Source organism: Crinia signifera, chromosome 2 (assembly GCF_055691185.1).
Source record: "Crinia signifera chromosome 2, ASM5569118v1, whole genome shotgun sequence".
NCBI lineage: Eukaryota > Metazoa > Chordata > Amphibia > Anura > Myobatrachidae > Crinia > Crinia signifera.
Genome location: NC_139218.1, coordinates 230,353,384 through 230,377,185, shown reverse-complemented (window position 1 = coordinate 230,377,185; position 23,802 = coordinate 230,353,384). Strand labels below are relative to the sequence as shown.

General features: G+C 40.8%; 1 protein-coding gene across 1 annotated transcript in view; it reads left to right on the top strand.

Annotated features, from left to right (window-relative positions):
• VPS53 (VPS53 subunit of GARP complex) overlaps positions 1–23,802 on the top strand; it is a 210,452-nt gene that overhangs the window by 155,173 nt on the left and 31,477 nt on the right. The window contains exons 18-20 of the mRNA XM_083173988.1: positions 2,331–2,479; positions 8,118–8,187; positions 16,080–16,217. Coding sequence (XP_083030114.1) covers positions 2,331–2,479; positions 8,118–8,187; positions 16,080–16,217 — 357 coding nt within the window. The remainder of the gene's footprint in view (positions 1–2,330; positions 2,480–8,117; positions 8,188–16,079; positions 16,218–23,802) is intronic.

Here is a 23,802-nt window from a genome sequence, read left to right as displayed (position 1 = left end):
CTAGAAGATAAGTTAATAGACAGGATCTGATTGATTGCCCAACATCTCATGTGAACTAGAACTCCCATCTTAGTAAAATTCCCCCCGTATGTTTTATATTGTGATACACACAAACTTTTATTAGGCAAGCTCATGTTATTTGTTGTATAAAACAAGAGGTGACAGTAGCATATTTAGAATTGGAGCATCTGTGCGTAGTGCACACAGGCCATTGGGTTCAGGGGGCACACACCCTGCACCCATGTTCTTTTAATATTGCGGTCAACAGGAAAATAACAGAAAACATTTTTCTGTATCCTCATAAGTTTTTGCTACAGTCACGTCAAACAACCCCCCTTGGCATGCGTGCTAGGTCCAGTGAAGGACTGCTAGTTTATGGCATCCTGTTTCCAAAAATTATTCTCAACACACTGTTACTAGGTCCCACCATGGCTGCGTTAATTAATTTAATTGCGAAACGTGTATATCTGGGTTTGACTGAGCCTCCGCGACTTTATCATAGCAAATTGTATGCAGATTCAATCGCATACAGATATACAAGTGTTGCATATCAAATTACATTTGATTGTTGACACTCAGACCATTTCCACATAAGGAATTCTGACATTCCTAATGTTGACATAGTATACTATACCCATTGTTTAGTTATTTTTCAATGTGTCCTAAATTTCTCTATCTGTTTCACATGCTGCCTTCAGTTGGATAACTGTACATACTTGTAGTCCTTGTTAAACATTTATTTGTGTTTGCATTCCCACTGTACTGTATTGTCTGGAGCAATTTAGCCTTATGCCACGTACATACGGGACGACAGGAGCCATTGTGCTGAGCGATCTAGTTAAGCACAGATTGTTCAGCTCACATCGCTGCACCAACGATGGTTGCTGAGCGATCTGTCACAACGAGTGTTTTCAATTGAGAGAACACTGGCAATGGCTAGATTTATACTGCATGCAGTATATATCTAGTAAGGTGATCATGACACGTGGAACAGTGCATTGCCATCGCCAGGGGCCAGACACATGGAGTGGTCCATGCTTCATTCCAAGGGTGTCTTTTATCTTGTCCTGTAGAGAACCTAAAATCTAGATTTCCCTGTATTGTACTTCTGTCACTGTGCTGTGACTTCTTGCCTGCTCTTTGATAAGGGCCATAAAACCTAATTGCAGATCCTGATTCCCTCTCTGACTTATGGAGGGTACACACCAGAACGACAAGGGCTTAATCCCATCAATCTAGATCCAATCCCGACCGATTGGATGTAGATCGTAGGTAGATTGTGCCCTTTTGTGCCTGTTCTGGTCCGATCCGGGCCGGGTCGGTTGGTCGTTATTCAGATCCTACCTGCAGCAGGTAGGATCTGAAAACAACCATACACCCGGGTGCAGGTCGCGATCGGATTGGAACCCTCTCACATTGCACATAGTGAGCTGGTCGTGCGCTCCACATAATTCTGAGCAGGTCATCCTGGTGTGTACCGGGCATTATATCTCATTATTCAAATGGAGTAGATAATGGCCACAATGTTTTCTTTTGCCTGCCAACGGATAAAAAGTATTTTTCGTGGAGCATAATTTATCTGCAGGGATTGGGTAATCATTCATTTATCACTTAATATGTATTTCTTTATGTTTAAAACATTTTTGTAGAATGCTACTCCTGATGGATTTGTCAGAGATTCTCTATTAAGTTAGCATTGGATACATTTTCAATTGTCATCTTTTTTTTTTGTTTTATCTTCTGTTTTCTTTTTTTACAAAAAAATTATCAAATGCTGCACTTGTGATGTCTGGAACGAACATTAAACTTTGTCTTGACAGCATGCCTGTTCTTAAAAGCAAATCTTCACCCAGGACTAATATTACACTGTTTCATCCTGCCTCCCCATAAATCAAGCCTCCCCCCTGAAAAACATAGTGGGGAGGCCACTATGTTTTTCAGGGGGGAGGCTTGATTTATAGTCACTTATGAGATATTAATTATAATCGCTCTCCGATTTCAATGCTCTTTTGCCTATTGTTTTTAGAACTTAAATTCAACAGCTGCCCAGGCAACCAATACATACACTATAGTCCCAAGGATTGGCAGCACATGAAACTAAACCATCTTGGTGTCCCACATATTGATCTGGACAGCAGATACCAGTATTTTTTCTAAGGGATGGATATCAAAATATAATTTACTGTACTGCAGTTCTAGAATTGGTTTCATGTAATGAATTGACTGTACTTTACTGTAAAATTGTACATTTTAATTGTTGAGCATACGGAGTACTATGATCATTCTGTATATGTGTTGCAGTTGTTAATCCGTTTTATTTTGATAAATAGATGCAGTGGCAAAATGTGGAACATGTTGGTGATCAAAGCCCATATGTCACATCAATTATTCTACATGTCAAGCAGAACGTCCCAATTATTCGAGATAACTTGGCATCAACCAGAAAGTACTTCACTCAGTTTTGTATCAAGTTTGCTAAGTAAGTAACTAAAGATTTACTGAACTTTTTCTATTTTTCTTTTTTACAATTCAGTGTAATTCAGTCCAAAACCAAGTTTTTCTAGTAGAATTACTACAGGGAATGTCACCATGGTTTAAAAAGAAAAAATGCCTCCACCATAAAAAAAAATCTTTAGTTAATAACAAGGACATACATTTGTTTTGAGTGCTCCTTTGGTTTAGTAGAGATTAATGAATTTTAAAAAAGGATCAAGACTCCAAAAATAATCGTTAACATATATTTGCATACATATATTTATGTAATTTCTTTCAGGTTTCTGGATATTTTAGAAAGATTCTGAAATGTGTATTTTTCTGGTTTCTACTGTTAAAACTGCTTCAACTTTTTCTTAGCAAATAAAATTTCATAACCACAGAAAACATTGCTAAATTTAAGTTTTCAAAAGGTAGTTCCACTTATCCCATTTCCCAAAAGCTTACATGTTTACAGTGCAGTACCACATTGACCTACTGTAGTTTGCCAGATCCTTCAACATTTTGCCCACAATCACTACAGACCTGGTTCCTGCAAATAAGATCAGCAGAACTAAGGTAAGTACAGCAGATATCACTGGAGTTTTTTTAGGCAGAAGGCATGTAATGTACACTGCCTGTGGGCGTATGCTGGAGCCAGGAGAACAGGACGCGCAGGAACAGGACATTGAGACCCTCCAAAATGTTTTCTTGGGATTGAATTTTAACTTGTTATGCTCTGTTTAACTTTTGTGTACCATATTCACTACTTATGGCTTTCGTTTTGCATTATTTTTTTTGTTTGTTTGTTTGTTTATTTTGCAGACTAGAGTATAAATTCGCCAAAAATAGGTAGTGGGCTTGGGTAAATAACACAAATTTAATTATCAAACTCAGATTTTGTCATTATTCGGTCATTTTAAACTGAAAATTAGTCAAATTGAACAACCCAAGTTCCTGGAGCTTCCTTCAATTCGTAGATCTATGTTAGTAGTTCTGAAACATATGTGTATATTTGAGCTTTCAGCTACTTGTGCCATGTAGTAGGATACAACATTTGTGTGCTTTACTCACTGGGGTGACACTTGATAGGGCCCAGAAATAATAGAGTGCATTGGTTGATTTTCTCGCAGCTTGCAAACCTATTCCTAATTTAAGTCTGTTTTTTTTTTAGGCTAGCCTGAAAATAAAAACTGACTTTAGTATTCAATTGGGGGCATTTTCACACTGACAAGTGGCTAAAAAAAGGGCCAAAAAGCCTGCAATTTCACCAAAAACACATGGATCGGCGTGTTTGTTGACCATGCAGATTTTTTTGATTTAGCTTAAAAAGCAGCACTAAAAATAGAAAAAGAGCACGAAATCAGAATGAAAAAAAAAACATTTCATAAATACTTAACTAAAGTATATTTATCCTAAGACCTATTTTACCCAAATACTAAACCATTTTCACTTTTCAAGCCTCCATACCTGCACTTCTAAGATAGGTGAAGTCAGGTATTTAAAAATGCCCTCAGATATTAAGCTGCTTCTCTGTGATGACATTTTTCAATTGAGTATGAAAGGGTTTTTTTATAACTGAAGTTTGTTCACAGATTAAAGGAAGTAGTCAGTCTTCAAAGCAGTTTACTGAATTTATATCTTGGATGAAATATTTTGTCACTGATTTGCAAGGAATTCAAAGGGCACGATTCCAAGACAACTATGGAATTAGAAAATTCATATTTTCATTCAAAATGGGTGTAAGTGACTGAAGATGATTTAGAATTATTGTTGTGAGGCACTTACACCTTTTAAAGGGTGACACAGCAAGTAGACATTACAAGAACTCTTAAAGTACAAATTGTGTGTTGAGTATATATTTAATAGGTACTAGTTTGGTAGCACGGTGCCGAGATTTATTACGTACGCAAACGTACTGAAATCGCATCGCGTTATGTTATAGTACCATGCGATGCGATTTTCCCTTTCCCGCTCCCTGTCATTCCCTCCTAAAACACCAGCACGACCCACACCACCCCGAAGCGTGGCGAGCGGCGGCGTAATGTGTCCTACGATTTTTTCATACCCCCACTATCCATCGGCGTGGAGTTGATTTTATATAGTGTGGTGAGCAGACGCGGATTACTTTACATGTATTCCAGGTCCCTTCGTGGGGCTCGCTGCACTCGGCACGCTTTGGACTCGGTGGCTCGCTGCGCTCGCAACACTATATAGAATCAACTCCACGGCGACGTGGATAGTGGGGATATCAAAGGGTCGGAGGACTTGTTCCGATACCCCTCGCTGCGCTCGCCACGCTTCGGGGTGGTGTTGATACTGGGGTTGACGCTAAACAATGGCATAGGTGCAGGTGCTTACAATTGTAAGCACCCATTACATCTCATACTATGCACACATCACATGTCATACCATCACATCTCATTGTAAGCACCCATCACATCTCATGGCATGGGTGCTTGTACAATGAAATATCGCATTGCATTTGGTGCACTGAGATCGGATTCGATATTTCATTGTATAAGCACTCCTGTGCACTTTATATGGACATTGCATCGCATCGCATTCTACTATAACGATTTCACTACGGAGAATAGCCCAGTAAGCATTTAGCGTACTGGGCGCCCTGCTAGGAAACAAGTACCATTTAATATAAATCAAACATTTGGAATACCATATTAAAAGATGTATGCACATTAATTTTGGATGTTTTTAGTTTGAGGGTTTCGAGTAAAGATTATACCCCTTCAAGTCCTCTAGTTAACTTGAAAATACATCCACACACCACATCTTAAAGACAACTGCATTGGGATAGTCCCTAGGCTTTTTGCAAAATAAAAGGCTCCATAATACTACAGTGGTCAAGAGGAATGGCAAACATTTTGCCACAGAGTTGATCATCTAAGTATTTTTATCCTCCCTCACCTCAGCAATTCAGTGATGTAAGAAGACCAGGAATCCAGTAAAAAAAAAAAATTCTAACTTTAGATAGTCCCTTTAAGCACACAAGTTTACAGATCAAAAACAAAAGCCAAAAAGCACCGCAATGATTGTTGACATAATTAGTATTACATATGTAAAGCCCTTCACACAATTCTGGTCCTTGAAGTTCTCAACACATTTGTAAATAGTGGACCGTGTGACTGCTTACATCCATCAACACTGTTATACATCTTTCACACCACACCTCGGATACAGTATATTACTAGGGGAATATGGTTGGGTGTCAGTGTGAAAGGATAATCCTGGGTTGTGTGTCCCGGGTCCTCAGCCATGGTCATGACCAGGTTAGGCAATAGTGTGAAAAATACATCCTGATTTTGTCTAACTGGGTTTCATTAATGCCTCTGTAACCTTAACTTAGGTTATCTATATTCAAACAGACACACAACTCAGGTGCCTCTGCAGAATTAGACCTAAATACCTTCTCCTTGTCTTATTGTGGAAGGGTCTAAAACAGGTATCAACACTGCTTGAAACTGTGTTGATAATACAGAGTTTGACTTGGGTTTTAGGTGTGAAGGGGATATTTCTTTCATGCCCCAGTTCAGCACAGAAATGGTCTTCTGACAGCAGTTATTTACAGGAAGGGACTGTTTGGGCGATTTAACAGGGAGTGGCTGCAAAAAAAGCAGGTGCAACATTACTGTTTTCAGTGTGCTTAGTCTGCGATCCCACTGGAACACTGGCTGAACCTTCAAAGTCAAGCAGCTAAGTACTGTGCATCCAAAGTACTTTTGAAAGTCTACAAATGTCAAGCTTGATAGCTCTTTATCAAGGCTTGTATGCCCCCCCACACAGACGGTCTTATAGAAGCATTCAAAAGGCAGTTCCAGTTCCACATGCCCCTATCAAAAGTGATGTCACATTGAATTATAATGACAGTAGTTATATAACAAAGTAAATCTTAAGCCCCATACACACTAGAAGATAAAGTGAAAGATATCTTTCAGAAAACCCATTGTAAAGGTCCATACACACTGGGCGATTATGCCCAGCATGAATGGACAGCGATGATCGCTAAGGGGAAAACCGCTCAATGCATATACACTGTAATGTGGGAGCGCGCAGCAGCGCTTACCGCTCATCGCCGGGCCATACACAAAGGGCGGCTTTGAGCTGAAAGCCGCACAAACTTGCTGCTCAAAGTCACCCAGTGTGTATGGGCTTTTAGAGATATATTTTACTTTATCTTCTAGTGTGGTTGCTTGATGTCGTCACTCCTCCCGTACTCCCCCCCCCCCCCCCCCCCCCCTTGTCGCTCACCTCATACCCGCATTGGCAAGTGTGTATGCACTTGCTGATGCCAGCACCCCCAGCTGGGCCTGGTGTGTATCGGGCTTTAAAGTCCACAATGTTCCAAATATAATATATACAGAGTATTCATAGCAGCTATTTGTCTGGGTCCTGTACTAGCACTCAACATGTGCTGCCGGTGTATGTTCTGCTGCATTTCCTGTTTTGAGATTTTGCCACACTTCTGGTTTTAAGTGCTCTGCCGAAATTCCAGTCTGCATTATATTTTCATATATTTTTGGTGAAGCGCCACTTTTTTTTTACTTGCGTTTGTTACAGTTGCAACTGTATTGTTGTGTGTGTTTTTTGTATGATATGTAGATATATTCTGAAGTTTGCATGCATTTGTTTGATACATACTGTATGTGCATTGTGGTTCTTATTGGTTAAATAACATGTCCTGATATCTTTATTATATCTGCCATATCATATGTGGAGGTTTTTTTTTTTTTAAATCCGCAGTTCTCCATCAGCTATTATATGGAAGCATTTGAAACCTGAAGACAAGTAAAATGTCTTAAATCAATATATAAAAGATTTCCTTAAAATAAGTTTGGTTTTCTTATGCATAGAAATGTACTTTAAAATGTAATATAATGCTGCTCCACTGTACATTCCTTTTGCCTAACCATTAGGGAGTTGTGTATGTGCTAGCAGCTAGCTTATTCACATTACTTCAGCGCCAATCTCGTCTGTTACATTTGCTGAATAAAAAGTGGTGACAACTGCTTAGATAAGAGAGGTGGATTTTGGTGGCTATACTGCAGTAGATGATATAGTCTGACTTCAATAATATATTAATATAACTGAAAATATGTGAATAAATGTGTTTTTCTAAGTAAATTATGTAAAAGTAGGGTTATATGTGGTATTCACTTCCCTGACAATATTTCCGACGGGGGAAAGAACGGACCCGAAGCAGTCAGGACATTTTGCAGAGGATGGTCATGGATTGTCGAGATTACGGCCATTTCCGCGGACACGCCCCTTCGTCGGCTGGCGGCACATTGACTCCCGCCTGCTGAATAACATGCGAGCGGGCCAGGGTCATGACTGTTGGGACGTCATGACTGTCGTGACCCAGGATTGAATACCCCCATAAATGAGTGTTATGAGTGTTTATGAGTCTTTTAATGGTAAGATTGTTTAACCAACATTTTATGATAAATTTGTTGAACTTTACAAATGCACCTATCTAATCTGTTGTGTGGCATTTATTTGTAATTGATCATATACTGTAGAAAGTAGTGTGGTTTGTTCTGTTTATTTAAATTGTCATACTGATTTTTTTAGTATTAAAATCTCGGATATAGTATTTACCATCTATTATTTTTTTTCTTGTTTTTCAGTTCCTTCATCCCTAAATTTATAAACCATCTTTTTAAATGCAAACCAATTAGTATGGTGGGTGCTGAACAGGTAAGCACTTCCTGGTCAATTAAAATGATAATTTATAAAAAAAAAATACTATGCAGTATTTTCCACACACATACAGCATAAAAAAATATATATATATATATATATATGTGTGTGTGTCTAGTGTATGATTGTGTGTCTCTGAAACACTGCCATCTGTTGGCAGCGAGTGAAACTGCATTTTTGGGGGTTATTCAATCTCCCGCAGCCTGGGCCCTATTCAGTGCTGTCTTCCCTGACAGCATTGAACAGGGGATCTCGGCAGAACGAGCCCGACATCACAAGCAGTCAGGCTCGTTCTGCCGAGAACGTCCGGGAAGCGACGAGTTCCCCGCTGCAGCTCGCCTCTTCCCAGCATGTGGGACGTTGAATCCCGCCTGCAAATTCTCTGTCAAGTAGACCGAGAACGGGACAGGGTCACGGCTGTTGGGCCAGCTCGACAGCCGTGACCCAAGATTGAATACCCCCCTTTAACTGTCACACATAAACAAATACAGAGCCAATCACAAGATAGCACACTAGCTTTCAAAGCATTTGCCTCGAGCAGGCTTACTAGTGTGTGTGTGTGTGTGTGTGTGTGTGTGTGTGTGTGTGTGTGTGTGTGTGTGTGTGTGTGTGTGTATAGATAGATATCTATATATTGTTAAATGTTAAAAAATGTATCAATAAATGAGCTGCAGTTTTTTTTTTTGTTAATCTAAGTCTGCCTTTGATACTGTGGATTGAATAGCAAAGGAAAATATATTTATATAATCCTCTATTGTTTCCAGAATTGGGCTTCTTAGTAGAGATTTAGCAATCATACAGTATTATTGCAGACTGTTCACATTTTACAGATAATGCCACACAAAATGAAAAACCTAGAAAATGAGTTTTGATGGAATAATGCCAGATACATACAAAAGGAAAATCTAATTTAGCTGCAATTTCCTGATTTCCAGTGCTGCTTGGAGATTGAATACAGCTATTCACAAGCAGGAGAGATGTCCTTGAACAGAATTTTAAAAGCATTACATTCCAAAATTGGAGCAGTGGTGTAGGGAATATAACTGACTTACAGATGCTGTAGTGACTGCTGTGGCCTCAGAGATGGATACTAACAGTTGCATAGAGGTGACTGCTATGACTAATGTCTATGTTAAGCGCCCATGAGCAGAGTTATTTAAAATACACTGAAACCGCTCCATATTAAACATAGCAAGAATTTGGTTCCTTGTGGGCATAAGTGGACTGGAAATCAATTAATACTTGTTCAACCATATGATGTATTATTTGTTTTTAATGTATTTAAACAATTTCATTTAAACATTGCATAGACCACAGGTTCTCCAACTCGGTCCTCAGGACCCCACACGGTGCATGTTTTGCAGGTCTCCTCACAGAATCACAAATGAAATAATTAGCTCCACCTGTGGTTCTTTTAAAATATGTCAGTGAGTAATGAGTGCACCTGTGCACCTGCTGGGTGACCTGGAAAACGTGAACTGTGTGGGGTCCTGAGGACTGAGTTTGAGAACCCCTGGCATAGACACAGGGCAGGCTGTTGGGAGAACTGCAATCACCAACTCAAGCTGCTCAACACCACTGCATTAGCCTCCTCTTCCATACATACATACATACATACATACATACTGTACACACTTTTCTCATCTTTTGTAACCGGGAAAACTTTGTTACATGATGAGAAATGTACATTTGTCAGTCATTTGTTCATTGTGCTCTTTATGATACTTCAGTTGGGGGTAACTTTTTTCTTCTGATACTTAGAGGGCATGTACAAGCCTACTCCAATGCTCTTGCCTGGCCTGGTCTTTACCAAGTACTGAGCCGCCACTGATATATTTTTGAGTATCAACATGCGTACACACGGGCATAAAATCGCTGGCAATATAGTCACTGAGCGACCATATTGCCAGCGATTGGAGTGTGCACCGACGATAAATCGCTGGGTGCGTGCTCCTGTTTTCAGCCCCCTAATGGTCGCTGGTCGGAGGAGCATGCTCCTCCGACCAGCGACTTCCCCTGCCTCATCTCCGGCAGTGTGTCATTTTCATCAGCGACCATCTCTGGTCGAGTTCCCTGACCACTGCCCTAGGTGTATAGGCACACAGTTTGGGAACCAATGGTGTAGACATAAGAATATCCATAAAAAATAACTTAGGATCAAATAGGTTTGAGGTTACCAAAAGACTTTGGTTCTCAATTTGACCTGAAATTCCATGTTTATAGCTTTCTGGTGAGATTTTGGCTATTTTGTACTATATTGACTATGTGATTTCCCTTGAACTTCCCAGAGCCCAGAATCATACAATCTTGACTATATTTACTTGAGATTTTGACTATGGACAATTTTTCTATACTAGAACACTAGACTGTATACAATATAGTCAAAATGACTTGTCTTCAGAGTTTATTTTTTCTTGCGACGCTGATCCCATGGGGGTGTGCATCAGCAGCGTAAGCTATATACACAGTCAGTCCGCAATTTGTGTTGGCTTTTCTTCTGATTTTGACTATATAATCAAAATCAAAAGCTCAAATCGCACAGTGTTGTATACACCTTAAGAGGTCTGCTTGGCCTCCAACTTCTCCAGATCTCACAATGATCAAGCATCTGTGGGATGTGATGGAAAAACGAGTCTGAGACATGGGTTCCCCACTTGTTTTTGCATGAATTGTTCAATTATTTATCCAACTAACTAGTTAAACGCCCATCAAAATGACATCATCTGCTATATTTTCATTTTGAGCTGTTACCATTTTTTAGCCTACAAACTCCCTATCTGCTCCTACCTCAGTCTGTCTTCACATCTCCCTCTCTCCATATCCAGAAATGGAGCAGTGTCCCTGCAAAAATTGCTTTCAATTTTTGTTATGACATCTTTTAGCACACATAGACATAATTTGGTCCGTTGCGTGTCCTCTAGTGGTCAGCAGCAGTACTTTACCTCATAGACGTCAGGAGTGTTGGCCTTTTTTTACATAGGAAGTGTATTAAAAACAAAGGTGTATTATGGCAAAAAGTACATGTGATGTTGTCAACGTATCGAGGCTTTGCCACATCACATGTATTTTTTGCTTTAAAACGCTTTTTGAATCAAAGTCTCCAGAGTGACACTGCCTCTTTTCCCGTTTCTTCTACACAGAAGGTAACGGAGTAATCTGCAGCTACAAGTGAGTGCTGGACCAGTACCTCCTTTTCTAGATGGATAGATAGATAGAAAACTTATATATAAAAAAATATTAGATCTGTAACTGGGCTGATCAGATGAAGTTGAATTGACAAATATTGAAAACCTGCATGTGTTGAAAATAATACTGCATCAATCAATCGATTCCTTCATTTTAGAGAACTGCATTTGAAGTCTTGTTGGTTTGGGGGTCAGAGGGTTGCTTAGGAGTGAGAGATTAAAGGTTATGCTGAATATACACTGCGATGTCGCGCACCACCGATATTGTTAACTATGTCAGTACCGCAGATTTCACAATATAGTGTATGGAATAGAGTTTATTTTCAATTGACCCTAGCATGAAAGTAGATGTCTTTTGAGTTTGTGATGTAAAATATATGTTCAAAAGAATGGAAACACTCTAATGTTCAATATTTAAAATCTCTAATATGTAAGGGAGACAACTGGGCTCATGGAAGCCTATTTTAAACTATGTCTATATAACAGTTGTCTCTGAATAATTATTTCGGTTTTTGCTTCTGAACTAATTCAGCATCTGCAATGTAACTTAAGCTGGAAAAAAAAATAGTAGCTGAATTTTTTTTCACACAAAGCCACTAAAGGAAAGCAGAGGTTTCATAAATAAAGGAAAAACCATTTAATAACAAGCTTTGTGTGCACTGTTTATTTTACTTTACAGCAGGAATTATTTAAAAAATGTTGCTTTACTACAAATAAAGCCATTTAAGCAAAACCACATTACTATCACTAGTTCATACTATTAATCATTCTAGCTTTGGTCTATTTGTCCTTTTACTTTTTTCTTTCTTTGAGTAGACGCATCCAATTGAATGTCATTCCGGGGGTTTGGAACAGGCTAGGCATACTGATCTATGCTTCCTGTCCGGCAGTTCTATTTATACTTAATTGTTGTACTTAATGCTTGTGCCAAGCAAACAGCACAGCACTATCGAGCACCTAGTCAGAAATTGTCAGCTACCATGTTGAGCTGCATTTAAAGTAATACCATATTGACAGAGTAACTAAGGGGAAGCTGTAAATCCATTTAATATGTATGTTCTTTAATGTCATTTTTTTATTCATTAACGGTGTACTCCCAACTCTTTTTCTACCTTCACACTCACTATATCCAGATAAAATGTTATAGCCACTGCTAAAAGTTCTATGCTATCCAATTTTGGAAGGCTGATGTTGTACAATTAGCTACCTTTTTTGTTGTTGTTATTATTATTTACCCTAGTCGTTATCCCTGGGTTGCTGTCTATTTGAGGTCAGAATCAGTAATTAATTCACCTTAATCAGCACTCATTCCTTTAGCGCCTTTAGGACTGGAATCGCGCAGGTCTTGATGTAGTGAGGGCAGAGCTGCTCACATCAATATTCTATCCTTCTGACTGTTATACCATATACCTCTCTAGTGCCACCACCCTTGGTAAATAAAGGGTGGTGGCACTATTACAATTACAGAATAAACTACTATGCAGATGTTTTTTCACCACCTGCTTTTAGCAATGAATAATAGTTTTAGCATATCCTAAGCAATCTAATAGAATCCTCAAATACAGGGTTCTGGAGTAAAAGGACACATTTGTAACAAGACTTCTCAGGTGCATGATGTTCTCGATTTCATTCTAATTTCCCTCAAGACCAGAGCAGGTAGGCAACTGTTTCATATCCTGGCCTTTAGACTGCACCTCATATCACTCATACTGTTCAACATCCGTTGTAAGATGTCTGGGTGGGTGGAAATGTAGTCAAACATTGAGCTGCATAGTGTGATCAGATTTCTGCATCTAAAGGGCATATAAGCAGCTATAATTCACCACCAGCTGGTTAAGGTGTCAGGGAATTTGGCTATGGCTTGGTGCACTGCCTTTGATAACAGCAGGACAGATATTCAAAATAAGATGAGATCAGGCCGACCACCACAGATACCAATTTCTCATTCAAGAGAACAGAGTCATTCGAGTTAGTGATATTTATGATGCATTGTATGTGCTCTTCAGACACACATCTCATCACACTACGTACCTCAACCTTTGCCCATGTTTCCACAAGCCCCTTATACCTGGTGTTGGGGCAGTATGACAGATACAGGGTCTGATTCAGATGTGGTTGGAGTGGCTATGGCTGCTGCTTCTTGGAAGTCAGCAGTGATAGCTTTGTATGTTAATGCAGCATTAGGCGTCTATTACAAGTAGATGCCTCTTGCTGTTTTAGTGATTCAACCTGCATCTTCTTCGCAATCTGAGGCCATTGTCTCCCCACTGTGAAACAGCAACACACTGTCAATAACTAACAGTCTATTGATTGCATGCTACGTCCTAGGACCCGTATGTGCACCGAAAATCAGTACTTTGGAGCATGCACCACAAAAAGGTCCAGACTTGTAGAAGGTCCCATACCTAATAGAAGGACTACATAAAGTCTCTTTGGACCTTTTGGTTAATTTCCAAGATGAATGGAAGGTCTATAGTTAGGAGCAACCAGAGGTTGATGTTTTGAAGCCCTGATTTGTTGCAGAATTGTTTTGTAGTTCACAAGGGCAGAGGTGATAAAGTCCTGCGGGTTTGAGCTTGACTGCCAAAGGCAACAGGACCTCCATAACCATATGTGTATATTAAATAATTAGAATGCAGGCAGGTTAACATTGGATTTATTGTTTCCCAAATTGGTTTTGCATCACCCATCTTGCACAGATCGTTTGCCACAAATTGAGAATTGTTCTACTTGATCATTGACATACCATCCAAATGATCAGAAATGGTAAATATTGACAAAGCTAATAGGTTCCAAGGCTTCAAGTGTCACATTTTTAAAATAAATTGATGATTACCTGTGGTGAAGCAGACAAGACTGAGACAAGACTTGTACTCAAAAATACCATCTTTTAAGAATAGAGGAAGCATGTCCAAGCAAATCCAGATTTGATAGTTGTCTTTGATAGAACAGCGTTTTTTTTTTTGTTTTTTTTGAAGACTTGCTACAAGAAGGTTCACCAGTGAATCAACATTACTTTAAAAATGTTCTAGAAACTTTGCTGGAAAGAATTGGAGGATGAAGCAATTGTTCCACGACACTGGCCTCTTCTGTCTGGACAAAACAGGTTTTTGGCAGCGAAACAGATTGTAGTGTTAGAACACCCTCCACGCTCACCAGGCCTAGTGACTTCTTTCTTTTCCCTACAGCTTTGACCAATTAATAATATTAAATGCAGTGGTGTGTAGAAGCCTGTGACTTTATTCAAACCTCTTCCCTGGTGTGCATTCATGCATATCAATGTGCATGAGTGAGATGCCCGCTTTCAGCATCAGTAGAAGCTGTAATACAACCTGGTGCTTATTTAGCAGCACCATCAAAACTTGCACTGGACCTGTGGTAGGTGACGACTTACCTTCTGAGTGTGGCCTCAAAAGTGAGTGATTAAGTGCAGAGGCAGGGCCAGATTGTTTTCAGGACATTTCTGATACAGTGCGTTGTAGATGTCCAATAGTTATATGTGGCACTATGGGTTTTTTAACTGTGGGGTTTGACTGTGAGTCACCAGTGTCCTTTCCAAGCTGTACTGACACACTCAAAGATGTGAAAATGCACAGTGTGGCACGGTTGGTTAATCACTGTTACGGGAAATATATGGGAACAGTCAGTTAGCTGGCTCCCCACATCAAGATGACTAAGCATCCTAAATGAAAGTTTATTTCCTCCATTTATTCATGAACGCACCGCTAAGCTAAGCTGCTTCAAAATTTAATTTTGGTCTAGAGTTTAAAATAATTAGGTTTTGTTTTTTTTCTGGGAGAACAAGCATTCCTCAAAATATGCTTGCAGGTGTCCTCACATGGTACAGATATAAACTGTGTGTTTCTTTCATTTGATTCCTGCTGTTAGGCAGTACATGATTAGTCATTTTACTCTCAAGCACAAGGTTGCCACTGTTATTTCTTAATCCCTACAATGTTTTTCAAATTATAATTCTGTAGCTCTCAAAGTCCAAGCAACACAGGAGTGCAGTAATTCCTAACTAGGGCATTCTTTCAATCAAGTTATTGGTGATCATAGTCTTCTCTCATTTTTATTTTTAATGCAATACATTTACATTGAACCATCTCTTAAGGTTAGCAAAAGCAAAATAATCACTCATGATAGTGTGCTAATAAGGGTATACACTAAGCAATATATCACCCGTTCGATATCGCAAGCCAGTCAGTAGATGTGTACACCCGATTTTCTGTTAATGAAGTCGTTTAGACATATCATGGTGGTGTGCAGCACAGACAATGCCCGTTGTATTTAAAGCTATATTGGTGCATTGGGCTGTGGATTGCCGGTGTGACTTCACCGCTGGGTGCGTGAGTTCAAGTGCCCGCCCAGCTGGGTGTCCTGACTGTCACATCAAGCAGCCGATTGGTAATTGTGCGTGTGTTTTCCTGAATTGGCCTCTCTGACGTTTCCACCATCAAATCGTGATGTGTGCACTTAGCCTTAGTCTTGTTTCCTTCATTACATATATTTTATACAATGACATATCCATGGTGGGAGCTGATGTGTAGTATTGGCAATATTCAGCAGTTCCATTGGTGCTAAGATACTGCTAGTGTGATTTCAGGAACAATAAATAAAAGGGGAAAAAAATTGTGAGTGTACTACAGATTATTATCTAAGCATTTCTGAAAATAAAGGAACAATTATTTGTTATGTTTACAGCTTCTCCTTGATACTCACTCTCTGAAAACAGTCCTTCTCGACCTGCCATCCATTGGTTCTCAAGTAGTACGAAAAGCTCCTGCAAGTTACACAAAAATTGTGGTAAAAGGCATGACCCGAGCTGAGATGATCCTGAAGGTGAGCTGCCCAGAAGTCTTTTAATGTCTGTTACAAACGACTGTATCCATTCCACCATTATGGATACACATGCAGTATGATAAGCATGGCATAGATAGGTTTTATGTGAAATAAGGACATGGTTTGGGATGGTGGGGGGTTGTGAAGCAAGCTCTCATTTGTTTAAAAAAAAGTTAAAGAATTTTTTTTTGCATTACAGTGGACGACTAAGCTTCCTATCCAGCATTTTAGAAGTTTAAAAAAATAAACATATACCAGGACAGTTTTATGACTGTCTAAAACTAATAGCTCAGACCACTTTAAATAAACTATCTGCAGGACACCACTTTGACAACTGTATTGCAGTGAGAGCAATTCAGAATTCTGGAGCTTTAGTTATGATTAAGAAGAAAGGACCATATGGAAGTGATTTATCAAATAATTCCTTTTTCCTCTGTTAACCAGCACAAGTGTTGGATGTTTATAGAAAGAACTATCCATTTTCAAAGGACATTTTGTACTGCTAAGCGAGCAACTCTATATATTAGTTAGCTTTTTATGGAATATTTCACATTCTTGTTTCTACTTCATAGTTGCTATTCCCTTTACTTATTCACCACAAACAACAGTAATTAAATAAATACTGTTTCTGTTCTTGAAGGGTTTCTCTACTGAGATTTACTGTAAATGATAATCAAGTGTTCTGTTCAATTACACTGATGACATAGTGTTTGTGCACAATACAGCTATATTCAGTTAAACTTACCTGCTTCTATAAAGGAATCTGGTTAAACATCACTCAGAATCCCCTACCTAATTACATTAATGCTCAGTGTGTTGGATTTGGAAGATAATCTTTTTTTTGGATGCAATGCCACTTATACCACGTTCAGAACATAAATGCTGGGTCATACCCGGGATTGGGATATGGGTCCGTCCCAGGAGCAACCCGGCATTTGCGGTCTGAAAGCTCCACGTCCGACCTGGCTTATTGCCGGGTCGGTGACGTCCCAAGGTGGTGAGGTTGAACGGCGGCCATCAGCAGGGCGTGGGGGAGGAAGCAGCGCTTGGAGCTGACAGCCTGCCTACACCATACTGTGTACAGGACGGGGGTACCTGAGTTATTTGTTGATACTGCACCTGACCAAGGTCAGAGCCATGTTCAACTGTGGTCATGACCAGGGTTGAACTCCCGAGTTGCTTGACCCTGGGTGGCCTTTTGAGGCCACACCTCCACCCGGGTTGGTGACATAACAACCCGGCAAAAACCCGGGTTGAGAGTGTGGTCTCAGGGGTTTTACAGTTGTATCTTTATACATAATTGCTTCATTTGTGCTAAAAATATATGCCACACTTGTATATCCGTGTTAAACTGAGACTAAGGGGGGTATTCAATCGAGGATCATGGTTGTTGATCCATCCCGACATCCGTGGTCCTGGCCCATTTGTGTTTTGATCAACAGGTGAACAACAGGCAAGATTCAGTGTCCCACCTGCCGAACGGCACAAAGGGGGCGTGGCCACATTACGGGCCCGACAGCTTCTAAAGTCTGTCCCGTTCTGCCCTGATTAGCATTGAATAGGGAGCCGGCGCTATTTCTCCATTGGGAATAGCTGTGGCACATTGAATACCCCCCTATGAACCTGAACATGAAATGCTGCAATGTAGAAGCTGTGACTTTTTTATCCAAAGTTTTTTGTTTTGCTCAATATATAGACTGTCACATTCAATATATTTATCACCTATCACATTAACATCAGACGCATTTTCGGCAAAAAAGAAACCCGACATTAGCAGATTTGCATAGGACCTAATGGCTCACTCATGCCAGTCATCTCATGCTGCATGGTGTATTGAGGCTAAGATGTACACCACTGTAGCACAAAAATGTTTACTGCACGCACCTCAAAACTAGGTAAGCATACGGAAGAGCTTGCTTGGCTATACTGTGTACAGGAAAGAGTGACAGGTGACTGGCAGAGTATCCATTTGCTTGATTTAGCACCATTAAAAGTTCAGGTATTTTCTTATTCTATTATTTGAAAATGTAATTGCATTTGATCTACTGTAGTTTTATTTGATGTTCTTTGTGCTTCTGACTTAGTTTTGTTAATATAAAATAGACAAATGTATATGCGCCTCTGTGAATGTACAGGGGTACCCCCGGCCCACAATTTAACTTACAACTCAAAAAGAGAGATGGAAACAGTGGGGCCAGAAAAGGTTGTTGTTAGGAGTTGTATGAATCAGAAACCTGACCTATATGGATTATAAAACCCATCAATGTAGGGACTGGAGTATGGTATATATGTGCATATATAAATAATTTTTGGAACCTTAATATTTTGACAATTAATTTTTTTAAATATAATTTTAACCCCTTCCCGACATTTGACGTATATATACGTCATGGCCGGGAAGTACTTCCCGACACATGACGTATATATACGTCATGACTTCTAACTGTCACTGCGTCTAGAGACGCAGTGACAGAGGGACGATGTCTGCTGTCCCTGACAGCAGACATGTCCCTGCATGCCCAGGGGGGGCTGCGATGCAGCCCCCCCGTCGGCGATCGCTGTGATTGGCTGTTCAGTGTGAACAGCCAATTACAGCGTTTTCTGTGTCACCGGCGAATAACGTTCGCCGGTGACACGGGATCGGAGGTGATTGGTGCTGTAAAGTACAGCACCAATCACCGCGGGGTGTAAGGGTGACACTGGTGTCACCCCACCTCACCCCGCCCGCCCCCAAAGGCCGTGATTGGTCCGTCGGACCGACGGACCAATCACAGCCATGGAGGGGGGTTTAAACTAACGGGGACTACACTGCAGACGCCATTCCGGTCTGGAATAGCGTGTAGTGCGGTCACCGTGCCCAGCTGTCGCCATTTACTGACCAGAACCTTGCTCAATACTTACCTGATCACTGCTTGGGATCTTGCTTCATCTTGTGACATCCTGTGCTGTGTTGTGCTGTGTTGTGCTGCTGCAGTGTCATCGAGTTAGAGAGAGAGAGAGATAGAGAGAGAGAGATAGAGAGGCCTAGTGACAGAGAGTGCTATATTTTGTGCTGCTGCAGTGTAATAGAGTTATAGATAGAGAGATAGAGAGAGATAGAGAGATAGAGAGATAGTGACAGATCGTGCTATATATTTTTTATATAACTGACTGCTGCCCCCCCTTTTGTGCTGATCAGTATAAATTAACTGATCAGCAACTTTTTGGGGGCGCAGGGTATTTTTTATATATATATACCTGTCAGTGCTGCTGCTGCAGTGTCATAGAGTGATAGATAGTGAGAGATAGAGAGATAGAGAGAGATAGTGACAGAGAGTGATAGAGACTGCTATATTTTGTGTCTGCTGCCCCCCTTTTGTGCACCCCCAGCAACTTTTTGGGGGTGCAGGGGTTATTTTTCATATATATATAACTGTCAGTGCTGCTGCTGCAGTGTCATAGAGTGATAGATAGTGAGAGATAGAGAGAGATAGTGACAGAGAGTGATAGAGAGTGCTAAATTTTGTGTCTGCTGCCCCCGCCTTTTGTGCTGATCACTATATCTGAGGTGATCAGCAACTTTTTAGGGGTGCAGAGGTTTTTTTTTTTTATATATATACCTGCCAGTTGCACTGTCAATTGCACCAAAGGTTGTGCACCTGCTGCCCCTCACTGGTAATCAGTGTCGCATCACTGATCACCTTTTTTTTTTTGTGTGTGCTGTGGGGTCTTTTTTTAATTTTTTTTTACACACACTGTGATTTTGGGGGTGTCCTGTGGCCGCTGTGCGCTGATCAGTGACGTACATCACTGATCATCTTTTTCGGCACAGGGTTGATCTATTTTTTTTTTTGATCAAATTCCTGTTGCCTTTGAGCGCTGTTCAGTGACGGACGTTACTGACCAACATCTGTGCTCAATTTTTGGCGCAGGACCCTTTTTTTTTTTTTTTAACCCCTTCAATTTTTTTTTTTTTAACCCCTTCAATTTTTTTTTTTTTTAACCCCTTCATTTTTTTTTTTTTGTATAAAGTATTTTTTTTTTCTGCACTACATACACACTACACACTACATACCCCCCTGGTTGAAATAAAGTTTGTACCCCCCCCTACACTATACACGTGTTGAAACATTTCACTACCAGTAACACAAAAATAAAAATGGCATCCCAAATGTCATCCCAGTCATCCAGAAGAATGTATTCAGTGGAGGAGGCATATGCCATGCTTGCTTCTGACTCTGACACAGCCAGTGATGCAAGCGGGGAATTTGAAGGATTCGCCTTAAGCTCCTCTTCCTCCTCTGGTGATGAGGGACCCCCTCAAAGACGCCCCCGTAGAGCAGCTGAGACCCCCCCCCCAATAATTGATCTCGTATGGACCCCACCACCAGACAATTTTGAGCCCCAGGTTCCTGAGTTTTTGGCCATGCCAGGAATCCAATTTGATTCCACAGGTCTCAGAGAAATTGACTTTTTCAAATTATTTTTCTCTGATGATATTATAAATTTAATGGTGGACCAAACTAATTTATATGCCCAGCAGTTTATTGCTCAAAACCCCACGTCATCATTTGCTAGGTGGACCCCTGTAGATGCAGTAGAGATGATGACGTTTTGGGGTCTGGTGTTTCATATGGGCATAGTAAAAAAGCCAGAAATTAGGCAATATTGGAGTACAGATGTTCTGTACAGCACCCCATTTTACCGTATGGCCATGCCCCGGGCTCGATTTGAGACGATCCTTAAATTTTTGCATTACAACGATAATGCACAGTGCCCACCCAGAGATGATCCCACCTTTGACCGGCTATTCAAAGTCAGGCCGGTCATTGATCATTTCAGTGCCAAATTTGAAGACATGTACATCCCAGATAAATTCATTTGCATAGACGAGTCCCTTATACATTTTAAAGGAAGGGTTAAATTCCGCCAGTACCTTCCCAGTAAGAGGGCAAGGTATGGCATAAAAATGTATAAGCTGTGTGAAAGCACCTCAGGGTACACTCACAGGTTTAGGGTATATGAAGGGAAGGATTCAAGAATTGAACCGCCAGAATGCCCCCCCTCCCTCGTAGGTGTTAGTGGAAAAATTGTCTGGGATTTAGTGCACCCCTTCCTGGATAAAGGTTATCGCCTCTATGTGGATAACTTTTACACTAGCATCCCCCTGTTTAAGGCCCTTGGTTCAAGAGGTACAGCAGCTTGCGGTACTGTGCGCAAGAACCAAAGAGGCCTCCCAAAAACGCACATTGCCCAAGTAATGAGAAGGGGTGAAAGCAGGGGAATATGCACCGAAAATATGTTGTTGGTCAAATATAAGGACAAGAGGGATGTCCTTATACTGACAACAATTCACGGAGACAGTACCACCTCCGTCCCTGTACGAGGTACCAGTACCCACACCTCAAAACCTAATTGTATCCTGGATTACAATAGGTACATGGGCGGAGTGGATCTTTCAGATCAGGTACTGAAGCCGTACAGTGCCCTGCGGAAAACAAAAATCTGGTACAAGAAGCTGGCCGTGTATATCATCCAGATGGCACTGTATAACGCTTACGTGCTATTCCGTTCTACCGGCCAGAGGGGGACATTTATGCACTTTCAAGAGGAAGTCATAAAGGGCCTAGTATTTGGGAACCAGCAGGCAGAGGGCCCCAGTACTTCTAGTACTGGCCCCCGTATTGTACCAGGGCAGCATTTTCCGAACGAAATCCCCTCCACTGCAAGAAAGGGCAGGACACAAAAAAGTTGCAAAGTTTGCTATAAAAAGGGAATAAGAAAGGAAACTATTTTCCACTGTGAAACTTGCCCCGACAAACCCGGCCTATGTATAAAGGAGTGTTTTAAAATATACCACACATCTATGGATTATTAGGTTCATCATTTCACCGTGCTTTGGGGGTCTTGCTAATGCCACATAGCACCCACCAACATTCCACCAGAATCTGAGCTGCAAAATCCAAAAATCACTCCTTCCCTTCTGAGTCCTGCCATGCACCCAACTGGTATTTTTTGGTCACATATGAGGCATTGCCATACTCGGGAGAAATTGGGGCACAGATTTTGGGGTGCTTTTTCTCCTTCATACCTTATGAAAATGAAAAATTTTGAGCCAGAACTGCATTTTTGTGTAAAAAAATGTAATTTTTCATTTTCACTGCCCAGTTGTATCAAAATTGGTGAAACCCCTGGGGGTTTGAAATGTACACTATACCCCTAGATGAATTCCCTGAGGGGTGTAGTTTGCAAAATGGGGTCACTTGTGGGGGGTTTCCACTGTATTGGTGCTTTGGGGGTCTTGCTAATGCGACATAGCACCCACCATCATTCCACCAGAATTTGTGCTGCAAAATCCAAATATCACTCCTTCCCTTCTGAGTCCTGCCACTTTTTGGTCACACATGAGGCATTGCCGTACTCGGGAGAAATTGGGGCACATTTTGGGGTGCTTTGTCTCCTTCATTCCTTCTGAAAATGAAAAATTTTGAGCCAGAACTGCATTTTTGTGTAAAAAAATGTAATTTTTCATTTTCACTGCCCACTTGTATCAAAATTGGTGAAACCCCTGGGGGTTTGAAATGTACACTATACCCCTAGATCAATTCCCTGAGGGGTGTAGTTTGCAAAATGGGGTGACTTGTGGGGGGGTTCCACTGTATTGGTGCAACATAGCACCCACCATTCATTCCACCAAAATCTGTGCTGCAAAATCCAAAAATCACTCCTTCCCTTCTGAGTCCTGCCATGCACCCAACTGGTATTTTTTGGTCACATGTGAGGCATTGCCGTACTCGGGAGAAATTGGGGCACAGATTTTGGGGTGCTTTTTCTCCTTCATACCTTCTGAAAATGAAAAATTTTGAGCCAGAACTGCATTTTTGTGTAAAAAAAATGTAATTTTTCATTTTCACTGCCCAGTTGTATCAAAATTGGTGAAACCCCTGGGGGTTTAAAATGTACACTATACCCCTAGATGAATTCCCTGAGGGGTGTAGTTTGCAAAATGGGGTCACTTGTGGGGGGGTTCCACTGTATTGGTGCTTGGGGGGTCTTGCTAATGCGACATAGCACCCACCAAAATTCCACCAGAATCTGAGCTGCAAAATCCAAAAATCACTCCTTCCCTTCTGAGTCCTGCCATGCACCCAACTGGTATTTTTTGGTCACATGTGAGGCATTGCCGTACTCGGGAGAAATTGGGGCACAGATTTTGGGGTGCTTTTTCTCCTTCATACCTTCTGAAAATGAAAAATTTTGAGCCAGAACTGCATTTTTGTGTAAAAAAATGTAATTTTTCATTTTCACTGCCCAGTTGTATCAAAATTGGTGAAACCCCTGGGGGTTTGAAATGTACACTATACCCCTAGATGAATTCCCTGAGGGGTGTAGTTTGCAAAATGGGGTCACTTGTGGGGGGGTTCCACTGTATTGGTGCTTGGGGGGTCTTGCTAATGCGACATAGCACCCACCAAAATTCCACCAGAATCTGAGCTGCAAAATCCAAAAATCACTCCTTCCCTTCTGAGTCCTGCCATGCACCCAACTGGTATTTTTTGGTCACGTGAGGCATTGCCGTACTCGGGAGAAATTGGGGCACATATTT